At 36.8% G+C, this 21,159-nt stretch overlaps 2 protein-coding genes and 1 pseudogene across 2 annotated transcripts; 2 read left to right on the top strand and 1 right to left on the bottom strand.

The window, feature by feature from the left end:
• Positions 1–1,282: 1,282 nt before the first annotated feature.
• Positions 1,283–2,542, top strand: LOC129762956 (succinate--CoA ligase [GDP-forming] subunit beta, mitochondrial-like; annotated as a pseudogene).
• A 287-nt stretch (positions 2,543–2,829) lies between these two features.
• LOC129762955 (zinc finger protein 260-like) lies at positions 2,830–7,899 on the bottom strand. Its single transcript, XM_055761591.1, has 12 exons — positions 7,740–7,899; positions 6,274–6,722; positions 6,139–6,222; positions 6,000–6,083; positions 5,857–5,940; positions 5,717–5,800; positions 5,577–5,660; positions 5,437–5,520; positions 5,291–5,374; positions 3,334–3,417; positions 3,190–3,273; positions 2,830–3,127 (listed from the first exon to the last, which is right to left on the bottom strand). Exons 1-12 carry the CDS (start codon positions 7,760–7,762, stop codon positions 3,012–3,014), a joined length of 1,344 nt encoding a protein of 447 aa, XP_055617566.1. The 5' UTR covers positions 7,763–7,899; the 3' UTR covers positions 2,830–3,011.
• A 1,965-nt stretch (positions 7,900–9,864) lies between these two features.
• Positions 9,865–14,542, top strand: LOC129763182 (zinc finger protein 771-like). Its single transcript, XM_055762007.1, has 7 exons — positions 9,865–10,004; positions 11,634–12,085; positions 12,142–12,225; positions 12,282–12,365; positions 12,422–12,505; positions 12,562–12,645; positions 12,706–14,542. The coding sequence occupies exons 1-7, from the start codon at positions 9,982–9,984 to the stop codon at positions 12,909–12,911; spliced, it is 1,017 nt and encodes a 338-aa protein (XP_055617982.1). The 5' UTR covers positions 9,865–9,981; the 3' UTR covers positions 12,912–14,542.
• The last annotated feature ends 6,617 nt before the right edge of the window (positions 14,543–21,159 follow it).

Here is a 21,159-nt window from a genome sequence, read left to right as displayed (position 1 = left end):
ATTGAGAAAGTTCCGGAAAGATCTAATCATTGCTGGAAAATAATCTGCCAGTTCCTCTGGGAATTCAAAAATACATTCATGTGAAAGAGTTTATTTGAATGTTTTCTATCCGTGTAACACTGTGACCGAATATTTTTCAATCAAGTACTATTAACAGGTGGTTATCGAGTTAGTATTAACCACTGGTGGGCTTCCAGTATCTACTATCTAATCGTTGCTGGAAAATAATCTGCCAGTTCCCCTTGAAATTGAAAATTATATTCAAGCAAAAGAGTTTATTTTAATGTTTTCTATCCATAAAATATCCATATAATACATTTGGGTTTGTGATTTGTCAATCAAGTACAGTTAGCAGGTTAGCTTCTGAAGATTATTCTTCAGAACAAGGTTTTTCGTATCCTATATTGGATGCATAAAACCTTGTGCCTCCAACGTAACGCTCTCGTTTTCGAAGTCCCCCAAATATTCATTTATTCATTCATTCAGAATGGATTTAGATTCAACTTCGAACAAATGATCTCTAAATCAACGATAGTCCTACGTCACCCTTGTTTTTTCTGTTCAAAATGACCTATTCTTCGAATGTTGTTGAAATAGCTGATTTGTTTGAATATTTCTATTTTCTAGTTCAAAAAAGTATATTTATAGAATCATTGACCACTAGTATAGTATATTTTCCTTGGGACTCTGAATTTTAATATTACTATTTTAGAACGAGAGCTGAGACTACCTTCTTCCCAGTCTCCTCCACCACCAGGGAATCATTTTTATGCTTCAACCGTAAATGGTTTAGCATATTCGATGGATTTCGACGAAACATCATGATGGTTAACGAGTATAGACTCGCACATAGGTCTACGACATTGCGATTCTCTCTAGTTTCATCATTCGTTGTTCGTCATCGTTTAGCGTATCGCATGAGTTGGTACGAAGGGGACGTGTATCACTTTTCCACCACTTTCGGTCTGAGACACCGACACGAGTATAGGAGTAACTTTTTTGGACAAGTGACTTTTTTGCTATTTTAGAATATTGTTCAATGAAATGTATAAATTAATGCCAGTGGCGTGGAATATTTATTAAATAAAATGCATAATATCATTTTCGGACTATTCTTATTTAATTTTAGTCCTTTTTGTCACCGGATTGAACGGATTCATATGAGGGGCTTAGAATGCAAGCGGTGCAAGTGACTTGATCTATTTCTCTTCATCAACTTTTTCTTTAGTTAATAACTCAATTGCAAAAACATTCCAATTTAAGTTTGCTATAGAATCTGATAGGTGAGGTTCTGACCTATCTTCCACATTGTCAAATACAGCTGGGAATGTATTTGCAGCTAATTAGCTTAAGCTATGACCAAAAGAGAGAGTCGATGTAGAGAAATCGATCAAATCACTTACACCCCTTTCATTCTAAGGAGGATGGACAAAGAAGCTGTGGTAGAAAAGACACCGGAGAAAATCAAAACCAAACCGATTTCCGTGATAGAGGGTATTACACGCGTGCAAGTACTTGATGTTGCCCGTTTCCTGGAGTTCAAAGGTGCACTGCCGAGAAAGACCGCCGGTGAGATTGAAAAATTATACAATCTGTTCCTGAAAGATGATTCGACACAAATTGAGATTAACCCACTGGTGGAAACCGATGACGGGCGAATAATTTCCGTTTATGCCAAGTTGAATTTTCATGACCACGTCGAGTTTCGACTGAGACACATTTTCGCGATGGACGTTCACGAAAATGCCGAGCCGAAGGAGATGGGAGCAAGAAAAACAATCTCAACTATATTGTAATAAAGGGTAACATTGGTTGGTTGGTGAAATGAGCCTACTTGGTAATGACAATAATGGACTTTATCAAATTGAATGGAAGCAACCCGGCTAACTTCCTAGATGTGGGCGGTAATGTAAAGGAAGAGCAAGTATTGAAGGCGTCCCAAGTTTTAACCTCAGATCAAAACGTAAAACCAATTTTGGTGAATGTTTTCGGTGGGATTGTAAACTGTGCCACCATTGCTAACGGAATTGGTAATGCTTCCAAAACGATCGGACTCAAAGTACCACTGGTTGTACAACTGGAACGTTCTAACGTGGATGCAGCCAAGAAAATATTGAAGGAATCAGGTCTGAAGATTGGCTCCGCTCAGGACCATGACAAGGCAGAAGGCTGGCAAAGCGCTATGCTGAATTAGTACTTCTGAAGAAATCGCTTCAGCTAAGTGCATTTATTGATAAGTTTTTTTTTTTTTTTATCTTCGCTTATTTTTCGTCGGCCTATTTCCGCCATTTCAGTGCCAATCACCGACATCAGGGAGGCGACTCCACCTGTTCCTACCTATCAGACTCAACAACTCATGAGCCGGGCCAACTTCTTTTACTTCCCCTCCGAAGGAAGACGTAACCAGAGATTTTTCGCCTCAGAAAATCCCAACGACGCCAGCTGGGATTGAACCCGGGCCGATCGGATTGTGAGGCTGTTACGCTAACCACACAACCACTGGCGCCGTCGAATTGATAAGTTTCTACAGGATTAATATGTAAAGGACGAAATTTCAAATATAAGTTCAGCTTTCCGCAGCAACCCGTTTGATTTGAAGATAAACAAAGAAATTTTGAGCCTCTCCATTTTGGCTACAACAAAAAATGAATATTTGTTTTTCTCGACAACTTTTTATTGATCCTGCGTGTACTTTTTTCTTAACGATTAGCGATAAGTTTGGAAACACTTCAGTACTTGGAACTTGAACCACCTGAACCCTTTCACCCTTCATCATAGACAGGTTTAGTTATTTTCGTATTTGGTTTTCATAATAAAACACCAACAAGCCACGGATTTTTTTGTATATTATTTTGGAAATTCTTGAAAAGTTTTGCTTAGGAGCAAGCTCAATAATTATCTGTCAACAGCTTCCAGTGACAAAAAAATCCTCAACATTCAGTAACTTCGTTCATAACGGTCAATGATGTTCTTTGGTCCGAGCCACCTGTATTTTCATCGAACTGGTTGTGCTAGTTTGAATCATTAACAATACTCGCAAGCGAATGGTTCTTATAAACATGCCGACGAAGTGTACTAGAATGCCTAAACGCTTTCGAACAATGTGGACAAGAATAGGGACGTTCACCTGCAAAGGAAGGACTGCCGAATAGTTCTTTATATATAGTAGTAAGAACAAATTTAACAAACCCGTGTGAGTTAGAATGTGAATTTGGCGCGATGGAAGACTATTGAATGCTTTTGGACAGTGAGGACAAGTAAAGGGACGTTCACCTGCAAGAAAAAAGATTCTGCTGAAAAACCCATCATGTGTAGTAACTTTTTTTCACAAACCCGTGTGAGTTCGAATGTGAATTTGGTGAGTTGCATAATCCTTGTACGCTTTTGGACAATGTGGACAAGAATAAGGACGTTCACCTGCAAAGGAATGATTCAAGTTCAATGATTTATTATATTGGGTTGGGGAATAAGTTCATAGCGTTTTTATGCTTATTATATTTTACAACGATTTGTTTTCTGTTTGAGAAAGGGTGAGTATTCGTTCGATAGAACTCTTTCTGCTCTACAAAACTATGTCAATTGTATTTTTGAGTAATTTAATTTTTTATTAGTTTTGAGGCTCAGAAATGAAATACCAAGGAAGCAAAAATCAACATTTTCGACACCTGCTCTTCTTTGCTTTTCATCGAGGTCAGAAAGCTGCCGAAGCAGTCCGGGACAATTGCGACGTGTATGGAGAAAATCTACAGCATGAAAATGGTTTGCAAAGTTAAAAAATGGCGATCGACGACGTCGATGACACGCCCTTTATAAATTTGATGAAGAACGTCTCAAATTACTTTTGATGGAGAACGGTCACCAAAATTCGTAAATTGGCGGAAAAAAATAACTGCGGCGAATATATTAGGTGTACCGGAAAGTTTCTTTGGTTTTACAACAGATGGCGTAACTTGATTATTATTCCAGTGAATCAAATTTCCACACATTCGTTGGAAAGCTATTGTCATTGCGCGTCTTTTTCAGTATATGTCAAAAACTTGAAGCGTAAACAACATAGTTTTTGCCATTTCGAATATGTCGAATTACGTACCAACGAGAATGTTTTTGCGGGGAGTGTTACTTGATTTGTTGAATATGAAGGAAAAAGCTGCGGAAAGTCATCGCATTTTGGTGGAAGTTTATGGTGACCATACTCCAACTGATCGAACGTGTCAGAAGTTGTTTGCACGGTTTAAAAGTGGCAATTCTTGGAAGACGAAGAACGTTCCGGACCGCCAAAAAAGTTTGAAGGTGAATAATTGGAGGCTTTACTCGATCAAGATCTGTCACAAACGCAACAAGAACTTTCAGATACTCTTGGAGTAGCTCGGCAAACCACATCCGATCGTTTAACAGCAATGGGAATGATCCGAAAGATAGGACATTGGGTTCCGTATGAATTGAAACCACGAGACGTCGAACGCCATTTTTTCACGTGCGAACAACTGCTCCAACGGCATAAAAGAAAGGGTTTTTTGCATCGAATCGTTACTGGCGATGAAAAGTGGGTCCGTTACGACAAGCCCAAACGTCGGGCAACGTATGGATACCCCGGCCATGCATCAACATCGACGGCCACGCGGAACATTCACGGTCAGAAGGTTATGATGTCTGTTTGGTGGGACTAGCTGGGTGTGGTGTACTATGAGCTGCTAAAACCAAATGGAACCATTACGGGGGACCTCCACCGACGACAATTGATGCGTTTGCGCCGGGCACTGAAGGAAAAACGACCACAATACGAGCAAAGACACGATAAAGTTATTTTGCAGCACGAAAGTGCTCGGCCGCATATCACGAAACCGGTCAAAACATACTTGGAAACCCTGAAATGGGAGATCCTATCCCACCCGCCGTACTCTCCAGACATTGCTCCGTCCGATTACTACCTTTTTCGATCGATGCAACATGGCCTGGTTGACCAGCACTTCTCCAATTATGATGAAGTTAAAAATTGGATCGATTCGTGGATAGCCGACAAACCGGCCGATTATTTCTGCAAAGGGATCTGTGAATTTCCAGAAAGATGGGAAAAAATCGTGACTAGCGATGAGCAATACTTTGAATATGCAATTTTTAACCATTTTTGCAGAATAAAGCATTAATTTTTGGAAAAAAAAACCAGGAAACTTACCTACTTACCCTACCGTTATTTGATTAAGTTATTGGTATAGTTATTGTTCTTTGTTTAAATAAATGGAACACTACGAACTTATTCCCCCACCCAATAATAAAAAAAATTATCACCAACCAGTATGAATTCGAATGTGCTGTTTCAGCGCTGCATTACTCCTAAATGCATTTGGGCAATGTGGACAAGAATAGGGACGCTCACCTGCAAAGGAATGATTCTGTTGAAGGGTAACGTTATAGTAAATGGAACTTTTTTTCACCAACCCGTATGAGTTCGAATGTGCTCTTGGAGTGCCGTAGAAATCTTATACGCTTTCGGACAGTGTGGACAAGAATAGGGACGTTCACCTGCAAAGGAATTGTTCTTCTGAATGGTTTATTATAGTAAAAAAATCCCCACCAACCCGTATGAGACCGGATGTGTTCTTTTAGTCCTGAAGACCTCTTAAACGCTTTCGGGCACTGGGGACAAGAAAAGGAACGTTCGCCTACAAAGAAACGACCCTGTTGAATAGTTCATTATAGTAAAACTTTCTTTACCAACCCGTATGAGTTACAGTGTGCAGTTTGAGCGTTTTTTGTCGCCTGAACATCTTCGGACAATGCTGACAAGAATAGTGAAATTTATCTGGAAAGAGAACACTCTGCAGAATGGTACATTATAGTAAAACATTTTGAACCAACCAATATGAGTTCGGATGTGCCCTTTAAGCGTTGTAGTATCCTTAAACGATTTTGGGCAATTTGGACAAGAGTAGGGACGTTCATCTGTAAGAGAATGACCCTGCTGAATGGTTCATTTTGTAAAGTAATACATTTTTACCAACCCGAATGAACTCGAGTGTGAATTTGGAGTGTTGAACGATATTTGAACGCTTTTGGGCAATGTGGACAAGAATAAAGACGTTCACCTACAAAGGAAAGATTCAGCTAAATAGATAATCGAATAAAACTTTTTTAACCAACCCGTATGAGTTCGAGCGTGCACTTGGAGTTCGTATTTTGAGCGAAATGTTTTGTCACACTTTCTACAATTGAACGATTTCTCTCCTGAAATGGATTTTCAGTTAATGTTCACGGAAAATAACATCACATTCTCACCCGCGTGTAACAGTATGGGGTCTTTATTACAATTGATTGATGCATTGTCCTCTTCTTCGTCCATTTCGTTTATAAAGAATACCGCTCCGTTTTCTCCCTTGATTTGCATTTCGGCTTCCTGCTCGATTGACCTTAAGATCGTTGTTGGGTCTGTCTCAGGAATGTTATCATTATCCGACAACTCGTGGTCATCAATCATTAACTCTGGTTCCATCTTGATGTCATTCGGTTCAGCGTTGGGCAAAATTTGGAAGCAGCTTTCGGGAATACTGTGCAGGCTTATGAATTCTTGGCGACATTTGTCGCACGTAGGATAACTGCTCAGCTGGGAAGTGAAACCGCTCAACTTCTGCAGGACAGTTTTTAGCTTCTGATCTTGACCGTGAGCGGGGATCAACACGTGACGAAAATTTTCATTGCATATTTCAGAGCAAAAGCTGCAATGGTCTCTGTTGGAATACAATGTGATCAGTGTCATTCCAAATACTTAAACATATATTTAACAATTATGATAGGCATACAGAATACAAATGTATGATCGATTGAGAAGCAAATTATTTAATAATTATAAAAGTCATCAAACTAATTCGAACTCTTCAATACTGGTTCAGTAAAGAATGCTGATATTATCCTATATTTAAATTTTGCCGCCGTGGTTCAGTGGAATAGCTACATCGATGATGGTGACGTGTCGGTCGCTCTCGTCATACACCATCTAGACGATTGTGGTGGAACGAGAAGTCGGTCAGAACAGTGCGATCCCAGTACAGCTTGAAACGGTTATTTTCCAGGACAGATGCAGGCAGGTAAAGGTAGTTGGGTACGTTGTCTTCCAATAGACCACATTGGAGCGCCAATTTTTGTAAAAATAGTGAAGTAGTTTTATTTGTCAAATTCAATTTTACAACATCTTGGTTTGTTCATCATTTCGTTAAACTTCTACATCCAAATGAAAATTTAATTCAGCCGAACATCAATACTGAACAAAGGATATATAATTTGTGTTATGATTTGATTATGATCAATGATAATCTTAACATCTTTGCTCCATATTTTCTAGGGCTTGTAACATATTCTTATGCAACTCCTTCAATAAAAAATTTCATCGCTGATTTTTGATCCGTCCGAATTTAAAATCATATTCCACAAACGGACATTGTTTTTTGGAACACGAATATTTGTTTTTGATTTTTGGCATTTATGCTTGACACTACACTAAATTGCTACAAAAGTAACTATCAGTCACATTACATTGGTAACTCCCCCTGCCCCCCACCCGCTTCACTCGAAATCGTCTACTTCGTACGAATAAATATGTTTCTTTTTATCAGTTATCATACAATTGAATTTTCCTATGTTCTCCGATCCAATGCCACCGAAGCCTAATATATATATATATATATATCAACAGACATATGAGACTAGAATACAATTAGGTTTCCTAAACATTTCCTCAACAAACTTACAAATTGTTGCTAACAATCGCCATCTCTCTTCTGCAGCGGAATTGTATCTATCCGAATAAATACGATAGTTGGAACTGTCGAATTATAAAATCAAAAAGCAGAAACCTTAAAATTCTGTGTTTCACAACAAACTATGGGCAGCTGCCACCGCAAATGTCAAATGTGTTGGCTCGAATGGCTTGTTTACAAAACATACAAAACAAAGCCAGACACCAAAGTTAATAGAATACCAGGTATGTTTCATCGCCTGTGTCCAAGAAGAAAAAGAAGCTTATTTAAAAAAAATCTCAGTTTGTTCGACGTCATAAAGTTTTTCAAATGTGCTTTATTTCTTGTTTGAAAATTAAGGGAAAGTGACACACTTGAAGCTGATCTGACGAAAAATACAATGGTGTATTGGATTTTCATTGCAGGTAAAATTTTATATGATCTTTCCTCAATATCATATCATGGTGATCCCATTTTGTTTACTTCCGCAAAATCTCGAAATGCAACGTCCCACGATGCCGGAACAATATCAGAACTGAAAGTGACAAATGAATCAGCATATCTTTTAATCGTTTTCCAACATATGTCATTGGAGATGCATTTAATCGATGGTCTAAACCCTTTGCGGTCGTTTGTCTGCTCTCAGCCGCCACAGCAAGAAATATATAGTACATTCTCTTAAACGACTACTGTCAAAATTTCAGACGAATCGGACTCGTAGTTTTGTTTTGACCGTGCGTGGAAGCGGGCGTGTCCGCGGATTTTAGAAAAATGGATATTCTGCCGTCCAAATTGGTCGAGTTACACTACGAATTGCTGCCCCGTCCACCGTATTCTCCAGTTTCGGTCCCATGCGATTTTTGTTTTGTTTCATTTTGAGAAGGTCACCACCGCCATGGAGTCCTACTTTGCAGACCTCGAGAAAACGTATTTTTATGATTTTATATGATTTTCATGGGAGAATATTTGACATTTCATTCCGTTACGTTGACTTCACGATCACGGGGTGGTGTATGTGTAGCGCACGTAAATCGTCTTCAATTAATCAGCATTTCGGCGCGCTTGCAGCGTGCATATGTATTAGTGATCTGTTGGGTAAGCAAAAGAGATCGCTGCATACGATTTATATGGATCGACAAGATTGAGCTTTGTTTAAATAATTATTTTAGCGAAATAGTTATAGAAATTACGCGCTACTCTATATTAATAACATACGAATATGTGTTTTTACATAAAAATATTTGCTTTTAGCGTCAAAGCCCTATACACGGAGAAAAATAGAAATTTCTGTTATGGCTATGATCCATATCAATGGAAGTAGATTGATTATTTAAAAACGTTTCACAGAAACAATTTCACATTGCGATTGTTTAGCCGGATTAGGTGAAGTGTGTTCCCATTTTGGCTTTGTGCCTTTTGCCCTGAAATGCTGGTCTCGTGAAGAAGTAAACGATAATGAATATTCGATTACAGATATCCATAATCGGAGGTAAGTTTCGCCAAAAAGGCGGATGATTATGTTGAAATTAAGAACATATTGAGCCAGAAAGATCAACCAACCCTCAGATATGATTTCCGGGTACCTGAATGCTCTGCGAAGAAATGAAATATGGTTAAAAGAAAATTGATCGGAAACGAAGAAAATCCATCAATTGGCTAATTCATGGAAAATACGAGGAAGCATTCGAACGTGCTGATAATCTGTTATTTTTTAGATTCAAATCTAGTGGGAAAGTCGCTCAATGAACATCGCGAAATAGGTGCTAGAAAGTTAAGCAATATGCGTCACACAAAAGCCCTTGTTCGGCAAATAGCTTGCCTAGCTGTTTCACAAAGTTCATGTTAGTCCTATGGAATATTTCGCGCTAATACAAAGATCGCAACTATATTGAAATCATCTACAAGAACGTCGATTGATAATCAATCCGCTTCTGCTACATAGAAGCTACGAATGTAAACAAATGATGTTTGCCCAACAGATGCTCTGCATATATGTGTAGCAAGAGCCCTATACTCTTTATGTTTGATGCAAATAATACGAAACCATATTTTGCTTGCCAATACAAATATAATTCGCCTACTGCTTCACCTCGATATGTATGTCATTGGGATTATGCTATGTATTGTTTTGTAAACAACCCATTCAACCAGCGTATTCTGTATTTGTGGTGTTCGAGATGATATTTTCTATGTTCTCAATAGACAGTTTAATGCTTTGAATCCGTTCAAAATAAAATTTCGCTGCAGAAGTGAGATGGCGATTGTTAGCAACAATTTGTAAGTTTTTTGAGAAAATGTTTAGAAACATACGCATCTTTCTCTGAAAAATTGGGTGCGTTTCCATTAGGATAACATCACAGAAATTCGTGAATAGAGACGTCGGTTAATCGTTCGATGAATTCAAATAATCGAAAATCTGCAAATTTAATAGAGTAATTTTGTAACGAATAATGAAAAATCAAAATATGAATACATCGAATAATTATCACAGTAATCGCGATTAACGAAAACGGGAACCATTTTTTTCAAAAAATACAGTACAAAATTTGTTTAACCGTCATGGTGTTTTGTCGAAATTCCTCGAATATGCTAAACCATTTACGGTTGAAGCAAAAAATAATTCCCTGGCGGTGGAGGAGACTGGGAAGAAGAATTGAAAAACAGTTTATGCAGGAGTAAAAGGCGGAATTGAAGGAGGTGGTCTAAGCTCCCGTACTAAAGTGGTAGTATTCAAATTCAGAGTGCCAAGGAAAATATAACATACTAGTGGTCAATGATTCTATAAATATACTTCTTTTGAACTTGTAGTTATAGTTATAGAAGTTTTCAAACAAATCTGATATTTGAACAACATTCGAAGAACCGGTAATTTTGAACAGAAAAAAATTGTATGTTGGTGCAATAAAAATGTTGTGCATCATTTTCATGATGTGTTCTTTCATCAATCGTCCGCAAAAAATCATGAAATGCTAAGTTTATTAGTATACTGAAATACCATTTCATTCAAAAACCGTTATTCTGCACCATGTTTATTTTAAAATAATATTTCATTTAACTTTTAAAATTATAACATCATAATCTTTTTTATTATAAATGTTAGTTCATTTTGAATACAAGAAATAAATATTCGTTCGATTAATCGAATACTGAAAGACAATTATTTGAATGAATCGAATATTTAAAAATGGGCCCACGATTGATCGATAATCGAATAAACGAAAAATTTAGACATTTCTCTTCGTGAGCAAAGTTTTTTTTACCATCGCAGAACGGTTCCCAGAATAAATCGCCCCAGAAAACAACAACAGAAACAACCGCTCAAAAAAAGTGTTGTAGGCTAGAAATATTGTGGCGCGGGAAAAACATCATGAGTAATACGGTAAACGTACGGGTTGGCAGTCAACTCGGATCGCGTCATCTTGGCGGCTTGGGCTGCCTCGATTTCTTATCCTTGTTAAATTACATTGACCCCAGAATAAATTAAAAATAGGAATTATGCTTTTTTTCTGTGAGGCTATATACTCATGATGTTTATCCCGTGCCACAATATTTCTAGCCTACTACTCTTTTTCTTAGCGGTTGTTTCTTTTGAAGTTGTTTTCTGCTGCGATTTATTCCGGTCAAGTCGAAGAACATATCCCCGCAAGTAGAAAACCATTTCACTTTCTTGTGAAAATCACAAAAAAAATACATGGTTAAGCAAATGAGACGTAAATAAGTGGGATAGTAAATTCAATTCTTTTTTCAAGGCTAGCATTTCCGTTGTTGTCCTGTTCTTCCTGATGGAAGCTCACTCTTGGAGTTGCTCCCCATTCGATTATAGATTGGTAATCTGTATGCATATCGAGATTGTTGAATATATCTTTAAGCATTTGAAATGAAACTGATCAATCTCCATTCCAACAGAGCACATTGCAGCTTTTGCTCTGTTATATGCAATGAGAAATTTCATCACACGCTGATCCCCACTCACGATCAAGAACAGAAACTAGAAACCATCCTACAGAAGTTGAGCAGGTTCACCTCCCAGTTGACCAGCTATCCTACGTGCAACAAATGCCGTCAAGAATTCATAAGCCTCCATAATGTTCCTGAAAGCAGCTTCCAAATTTTGCCCAACGCTGAACTGGCTGTCATTAAGATGGAACCAGAATTGATGATTGATGACCACGAGCTGTCGGATAATGATAACATTCTTGGAACAGACCCAACAGCGGACTTTATGCCAATTGAACAGAAAGCCGAAATGCAAATCAAGGTAGGAAACGACGCTGATGGTCGTCCCTATTCCTGTCCACATTGTTCGAAGTCGTTCAGGCAATCTTCAACGTTAAAACAGCACATTCGGACCCACACGGGTTGGTAAAAAATGTTTTGCTATACTGAACTATTCAGCAGGGTCGTCCCATTGCAGATAGACGTCCCTTTGCTTGTCCGCATTGTTCGAAGGCGTTTAAGAATAATTCAGCACTAACACAGCACATTCGAATACATACAGGTTGGTGAAGACTATTTCAATGTAACGAACTATTCTGTAGAATCATTCCTTCGTAGGAGAACGTCTTCATTCTTGTCCACATTGTCCGAAAGCGTTCAAGAGGTTATCAGGACTCACAGAGCACATTCGAACTCATACAGGTTGTTGGTGAATGTTTTACTATAATGAATTATTCAGCAGAATCATTTCTTTGCAGATGAACGTCCCTTTCATTGTCCTCATTGTCCAAATGCGTTTAAGAATCATTCATCCCTAATACAGCACATTCGAATTCATACAGGTTGGTGAAGAAATTTTTACTGTAACGAACTGTTCAGTAGAACCATCCCTTTGTAGGTGAACGTCCTCATTCTTGTCCTCACTGTCCAAAGGCGTTCAGGAATCCTTCAGCGTGTCGATTTCACATTCTAACTCACACGGGTTTGTTCAAATTGTTTCACTATACATAATGATCTATTCAGCAGAAAATTTTTTTTACAGGTGAACGTCCCTATCCTTGTCCACATTGTTCGAAAACGTTCACGAATTATAGAGTGCTTCGACAGCACATTCATAGGATCCATAGGTTTGCGAGTATTGTTAGCGATTCAAACCAGTCGTATCACTTCACCGTGCACAACCAGTTCGATGCAGAAACAGGTGGCTCGGAGCAAAAATCAGAGGTTACCGCAGGGAATATAGGGTAGATAGAGGCAATATGACCAGGCGGGGCGAAATGGGCCACCCTCCGTTTGGGTTTTTTATTGGCAATAACACTAATGTTCGAACAATTATGTTAGTAATACTCTGATTAAGTATCTGCGTGAAAACCGTACACAGATTCAGTTGTTTTATAAAGATATTGAAAGAAATCTCACATTGACTGATTATCACGAAAAACATGAAAAAGCAGTCAGCAAAATAAGCTCTGTATGCTTCATACTGAAATAAAAGACTCTGCTCTTTATATCAGTTCGTACCGGTATTATTTCTGAACATTTCCACTGATTTATTGCGTTGCTTTGCCGTTTTATGTAAAATATCAGCTCATTTATACTGAGCGTAAATGTACGGGGCGGAATGGGCATACCTGCTTGAGCCAATATGATCAGGTATTTTTCAACATAACCTGTAAATACAGCTGTCAAAAGTTGTAAACATAGTTGGAAATAGTTAGATGTGAAATCATGATGCGGAATTATACCAGAACATCCGAACATACAAAGTGGTCACAAACCAGTCTGAACGTGGCCATCGAAGCAATGAAGAGTGGTACGTCAGTGCGACACTCAGCCTTGCATTGTGTCCCGCGAGAAACACTTAACACTCCTATACTCGTGCATTAGTCTGTCAGACCGAGAAATCAATAATTCGTTCATTTCTCAGAAAATATAAACACTACGACTTTGCGATTCTCTTTAGCTTCGTTATTCGTCGTTCGTCATCGTTTAGCGTATCGCATGTACAAAGGGGACGTGTGCCACTTTTAACACTTTCGGTCTGACACACCGACGCGAGTATAGAAGTAACTTTTTTGGACAAGTGCCTTTTTTCATATTCTTGAATATTGTTGGATGAAATGTATAAATTAATGTTAGTGGCGTGGAATATTTATTGCATATAATGCATAAGACCATCACCGGACTATTCTTATTTGATTCCAGTCCTTTTTGTAACTGGATTGAACGGATCCATATATTAATTATTCGTCGTTAGATTCATACATTCAAAAGCAAAATATAAATGTTTGACTTTCGTATAGTTATTCGCTAAATATAATGATCATACATATACACACTTGTGAAAGAATTTCACTTGTGGAATAAGTGTAAACAGTAAACTATAAACTAATCGGTGGCTTATGCTAATTATTAACAGTTACAGTTTCGGGGATATTGTTTTATAATGGACAATATCGACAAGAAAACAAGAAAAAGAAAAGGAAGTTCCTAGAAATCTTTTTATATCATTTTTCATGCCCCATCTAAAAAAAGGCATTAATTAAAAAAATAAAAATTAGTTTACCAAGAATACAGAGACAAAGAATATTAGAAATATGCTAACTTTATATTCCAGAACCTTTATCATCTGGTGATTGTCTAGAAGGTCGTTCATGCTCATACATTCTTCTCTTTGACAAAATACCCGAAAAATACGCAACAACTGCATGAAATGTAAAAAATATGTTTGTTTCGGGCATGCAGTTATGCTATGTTCTGATTCTTACTCCAATGAAACCACAATCGATTAATACGTTTTTATGTTTTATAGCTCTTTATACATCCATGAATTATATTCAGTTGCTTTCTTTTAATTAATAACAGTGAAAAATTCGAATTTCCTTATTTGTGTTGAAGTATCAAAAATTACTCTGTTTTGAGGTGGTTGAATTAGATGACTTTTAAAACATAATAAAGATAAAGAAAACATATTTTTTGGAGTTTTTCCATTCAATCATACCCTTTTCTTTAAATAAATGCCAATAAAGCCTGAAAAATACACAATGGCAACATTACAGAGAAGTTCAATTTTCGGTCTGTGACACCGTGCGCGAGTATACGTGTTATGATTTTACACGCGAGTACAGGAGGGTTAAACATTATTTACGTTGTGCAGATCCTTTGCAGCCCCAGCTGCTCGGATCATTCAGTAATGTTTTCAGGACGGAGCAAGAGAACGAGCTTATAGATGATATTCTAGCTATGAAACAACATTTCTCGGTGTTATGACGAGTGAAATTCGGAAACTGGCGTATGAAAAACGAGACCTGTTTTCTGATTTGGCACCCTTAAAGTAAGACGTAGTCCTACGTCAAAATGTCCTCAAATGTCTTCACCATCATATCGGAGGAAACTAAAACTCATAATTTACTTATGAACAAAGTTTGATAGCTTTCAATGTTTATTCTAATTTGTATTGTTATATAGCATATCTAATTAAACTTTCCTTGAGGTTTTGAAGTTCATTTCAATAAATGTGAACAAAGAATATATTGCGCAAATGTGAAATAAATTTTAAATGTTATGACAATTGGCCTGATAAACCGTTGGTTAATTGAATATCACCCCAGTTCTTCCAAAAAAACGGAACTGTTTTCTTTATTTTAGCTTTGAAGTTTTTGTTGTGACTTAAACCATATTCATATAATTAATTATTGAAACCTAAGTGGTGCGGACTCAATCCACTTCATTTTCAAGCAAATTCATGCATGTTTTCAAGCGATTTCTTGCAATAAATTCTTAGACCACCAGAGATGCCAGATTTACAAATATGTTTGTAAATTTACAGACATGTCTGTAAAACACTTTTTGTTTTTGTTGTAGACTTTTTGGATATAACAATATTTCACAGGTTTTTGAAAAATAAAAGGGCTCTATTCATCACATCAAAAATATTCGACTCACCATATGACATTTTCCACAGTTTTAATACAGAAAAGTTATTATATTTAGTTTATATCAATACACATGACGTTAGACCAGCTATTCTCAACCTGCGGCCCGGCAGTCTTTCTGGTTGGCCCATCTGGTGTGTATGAAGTTTGGAACCCGTACTTTTGCCCTGACATCATTGCAGACGAAAGAGAGGATACGGTTATTCACAATCAATGAAAAATTGCATTCTCTGCAGGTAACGAAAAATCTTGAACGAAAATTGTCTCTGATAATAATTTTTTGTTCTAGATAAGATTTTTTTTTTATCCAAAATATATATTTTATTAAGGCTCATATGGCGTCAGCCTAACGGGGCCGGGAGTTCAATATTTTGACAATGTTTGCTTAGACTATGTTAGTAATATGTAACCGATTACTCGCGGTTGACTCGAGGTTAGTATTACAAGTGTTCTCATAATTGGTATGTCGCAGTCTTCGATGCTCTGTACGTGTGCCCGACACGGGATACTTCCTATTGGGATGCAGCTGACCATTAATCAGCAACGCCCCCCTAGTCTGTACCCCATATCTAGCGTGGTGCGTCTTTCTCGACTCAAGGAATCCAGGATAGAATGGCGGCGCAATCATCAGCTCGTGTAGAGTTGTCATGAGCGGTACAACCTTTGGCTCTTGTTGAATAATCAGTGGACTGCACAACCTTCGGCCCGTGCATCTGTAAAGAGTGTGTGTATGTATTGCCGCGACTAAGTAAAAGTTTATCGATCGGATAGGAGGGATATGAAACGGGGACACAAAGAAGGAAACGTCATTAAACGTTGACATCGGCGTTTCTGAGGAACAGGTATAGATGAAGCAGAAGATCAGGATCCCGGCTACCTAAGATATCCCGGACGGGGATATCCGATTGTCTGCCTTGTGCTCTCAGTGCTCTAGAGAGCTGAGAGCGAGCAGCATGGAACCGGATACACGAACAGACAACATGCTCGATGTCGTGGTAGCCATCGCCACAATCACAAAGATTGTTTGCTGCGAGCCCAATGCGATAGAGATGCGCGTTTAGGTTGTAGTGATTGCACATAAGCCGAGATATCACGCGAATGAAATCACGACCTACATTCAATCCCTTGAACCATGCACTCGTCGAGACCTTAGGGATAATCGTGTGTAACCAACGACCGAACTCATCACCACTCCATATGCGCTGCCAACTTACGAGCGTATACTGACGAGGAATGTGGAAAAATTCATTATATACAATTTGTCTTTCAAAAAGTGTGCCTTCTATAGATAAGATTGTTTTGCTGAAATGCAAGGAGATTTATTGAAAAATAGTAAGGCTAGGGTCAGGACTATGTCTTCTTAGTATTAAAACAAAATCGAATAGAAATTTTCATTCTATTCTCAACAATTTACATTCGCTTTCGGGCCTGCTTATGACGAAATATGGGTTACTGTTCGATATTGTTACCACAGACATAGTTCATGGCTAAGTGGGGATCTAAAACTTGTATAGCCTTGCATGGCGGATGGAAAATATACACTGTATTTTCTTATAAGTTTCATCAACGACAAGACCGCAAACCTTGGTGGATGTCCAATATATCAACGAAGAAATACCGATTTTTATAAAAATTAACAACGCGTATGTATGTGTATGTATGTATGTGTAGATCGTTGAAACATTTAAACACACTTACAACACATAAGTTATTAAGTGGTCCGAAAAATCAATTTTTTCCACTTTTTCCCAAAAATGACAAATGAAAATTAAAAACTTTTGAATCACTGAATCGATTTAGATGATCGACATATAAAATTGAAACTAATGACTTAGCCTTTTATTAAAAAATATTTAACTTGCGAAAAAAATAATTATATTTTAGTAATTATTGATCGTAGTCGGTTTTTTTTTTTTTTGTGACTTTGGACTAGAGGGCGCTATATTTTTATATTTTTCCTTGAAAACTGAGGATTTTTTACATAACATATCTCGATATCAGAGATGCTATTTTTTTGTTTTTTTAGATATGATGTTTCAAAGTAATCCGGTGGTTCGAAAAATCATTTTTTCCCCTTTGTCCAAAAATAACTTTCTGCAAAAAATCATAACATTTGAACTACTGAACCGGTTTTGATGATCGATGTATTAAATGGAAGCCAATAAGCAAAATTTGAAAAAATATCACACTTGCGGGACGGATATTAGTAGCATAGTTCTAGTTTAGTCACATATGAATATTGATCGAAGACTTAAAACATGTTAAATTTACAAATTTATAACTTAAAAACGATAATTATAACATCTCCGATATCGAGATATGTTAGGTAAATAATCCTCAGCTTTCCATAAAAAATATAAAAAAATATGGCGCTCCTATCTTTAAACGGGAAAACTATGAAAAAATAACTCAATCAATAATTACAAAAACAAGAATTAAATTTTTTCGCAAAAGTAACATTTTTCCAAAGAAAAATAGCTCGTAAGCTTCAATTTGATCATGTCGGTCCAATAGTTCAAGAGTTATGTTTTTGTAGTGGGAAAAATGGGTAAAATTTGTTTTTCAAACCATCGATTAGTTTTGAAAAATCATATTTCAAAAACGAAAAAAATAGTATCTCTGATATCGAGATATTTTATGTAAAAAATTCTCACGTTTCAAGAAAAAATATAAAAAAATATAGCGCCCCCTAGTCCAAAGCCATGAAAACATTAAAAAACGAGTACAATCAATAATTACGAAAATAGGATCCATGTTATCTGCAAGTTCAATATTTCTCAATTAAAGCTCATTGGCTTCAATTTGATATGTCGATCATCTAAATCGGTTAAGTGGATCGAAAGTTATAAATTTTTGAAAAAAGTCATTTTGGGAAAAAGTGGAAAAAAATGATTTTTTGGATCACCCTAAAATGGAAATGGGCACCCCAATGAAAAAATAAAAAAATACGAGTCTAATGTTTTGTGATAAAGTACAACATTACCACTTTTGACGAATATCTGAGAACCACTATATTGGTTTGGCATGGAATGGCTGTATATATATATACAAAATACAATCTTACGTGCATCACGATGTACAAAGTATTAATGAATATGTGAAAATTAACGTTAAAAGACATTTCTATAGATCTGCACACTTTTACAGACTTTTCCACATTTTTAACAGACATTCACATGTTTTTACAGACTTTTTTTTAAAATCATCTGGCATCTCTTCCTTCCACTTTTTATGGAATATTTTCAAATCGCAGGAGTAAACATTTACGTGACTCTGACTTCGTTTGTTTTTATTTCGTTCGGAAAAACGTTATGTCAAAGAGAGGGGACATTAAAAAGGCGTAGCTCAGTGAAAGGCTGAGATGCTCTTTGAGAGATGCAATGGTTAATTAAACAATTTACGGAAAAATGTAGTTCGTTCATTTTATTGTTTGAATTATTTTTGCCCCTGACAACAATACCTCTTTTATAGTGTTGATTATCATAAGAAAAATAACACTCCTGATCGTTGGATCTCTTTTGACATTTCAATTGGATCTTTTTTGACAGCCGTTTTGATTCAGTCCGCACTACCTAGATTGAAACGTTATGTTATGTAACGTTAATTTGTGAAGTGATCGTTTGAAAGATCTAGATTAATCTTTTGTATAGGCTAGACCCAAAATAATAGAAATACAATGTCACAATCATTCGAATTCTAATGTCTTCTAAAGACAATATGTATTCAGACCACTTGAAGTTCTCCGGAAATTGAATTAAAAGTCGCTTTGTTATTGAGTTCATTCTATGTGCGTGTAGATTTTCTGTTTGGAAAAGTTTGAAAAAAAAAACAATTGAATGACAATTAGATAAAAATCTCCGTTGATTGATTACCAAGGGGCTGTCCACATACCACGTGGACAGAAAAAGCATGATCTTAAACATCCCTCTCCCTCTCCGTGGACAAGTGTGGACATTCCTTATACCCCTCCCCCTGTTGTCCACGTGGACATTCTTCCGGTTTTGAGGAAAAAATCAAGAAATTTTATTTTTTTCGCTTAAACTTCATTTCAAGTTTGTTTCTATTTTCTATTCCATATTTTATTGATAAAAATTATAGCCTTACCAATGGTAATGATTTGTCTTGAAATCTTCATTTTTTTCAACATTGTCCGGGAGCTCATTATTTTCTTCCGAATTCCATTTACGTTATCTCCATATCCATTTTAAAGTATCGATTGTGAACTTATTCTCGAGTATTTTTATTGAAGCTGGCTGGCTGTTTGAGTTTTCAAAAAATCAGTCAATGAAATCTTTGTTTGAAAACAGAATTTTCTCTTCTGAACATCAATGACATACGCTTTTACAGGTTCTGTAGTGCCTGATGGCTATAATGAACCTAGTAAAAACAAAACATCTGCAATATCATCGTGATCGATGATTCCGTTGACCTACAACCCTTAATTGTTAAATCATGCTAAATATTGTCCTGGAAAATTCGTGCCGATTCTAAGGAAAAAACCAAAATCATATTTTTGTAGACATACATTTTTTCGATCATAGATGAACCGTTTTTTCCTGAAAATTTCAGCAACCTTCATGGAACATGAGAACTCCATTCTCTCATAAATTATGCTATGCAGTAAGTTGAAGTTCTTACAAAAATCTTAACAGTTATTAATCTGAAGATGCAATATCTGGTGCGTAAGGCGGGTGGAGTTTTAGAAGTGCCCTAGAAGCGTTCTAGATCGTTGATTTCAATACGTTCAGCTGCTAGCAGTACTTGTTGGAATTCATCGAAACTAGTTGCTTGGTAGAAGATTTTGATACAGATTTTCTTCCAGTCCTACCAGACCCAGCCATAACTTTCTTCAAGCGAAAATCTGCTTCGGAGTTCCATTCACTTGCTAATATTTTTTTTAACTCAACATTCTTGTGAATGATTTGCCCTTTACAATTCATTACAAATATGTATTTTCGTCGCGAATCGCAGATTGAGATAAGTCCCTACAAGTGTTTTTCGGTAAAATAAACCCTCATTCCGAAATCCGGTCGGATTTGAAGTTAGCACAATATTGCGTTCTTTAAGAGGGTATTCTAGTCTAGAAATTTGAAAAAAATCATTTTTTTTCTTCATATTTCTCTAATTTAGACATTCAGGAATATACCATAGAAGAGACTTTTCGAAAAACTCATTATTTACCAAGTTATAGCCGTTTTAGTGATGCGATATCTTATCTAGTCCGGCCAGAACAATTAACTTCAAACGCGTTTTTCTCGAAACATGTTTTTTCAAACTGGCTTACACGATATCACAAGTTCTACTTATCCGATCTATGTTTATATGAGTACAATCTGTATGCATCTCTCTATCGCATGAACCTATAAAAAATCATAAGTGAAATAATAAATAGTGATATAATGGATGGTGAAAATATTCTTTGTTTTACTTTTTCGGAGCTCGAAGAAACGTCCGAAATTCGTGTCTCTATCCCCCTTAATCTGATCGCGTCAAATCCTATCGGATTGTGCAATTGTTGCAACCTTGAAATGCAGAATGCAAAAGTTTATTTCGTTCGGATT

This window comes from Toxorhynchites rutilus, chromosome 1 (assembly GCF_029784135.1).
Source record: "Toxorhynchites rutilus septentrionalis strain SRP chromosome 1, ASM2978413v1, whole genome shotgun sequence".
Lineage (NCBI taxonomy): Eukaryota > Metazoa > Arthropoda > Insecta > Diptera > Culicidae > Toxorhynchites > Toxorhynchites rutilus.
The sequence above is the reverse complement of the archived record's forward strand: the minus strand, read 5'-3'. Positions and strand labels throughout refer to the sequence as shown.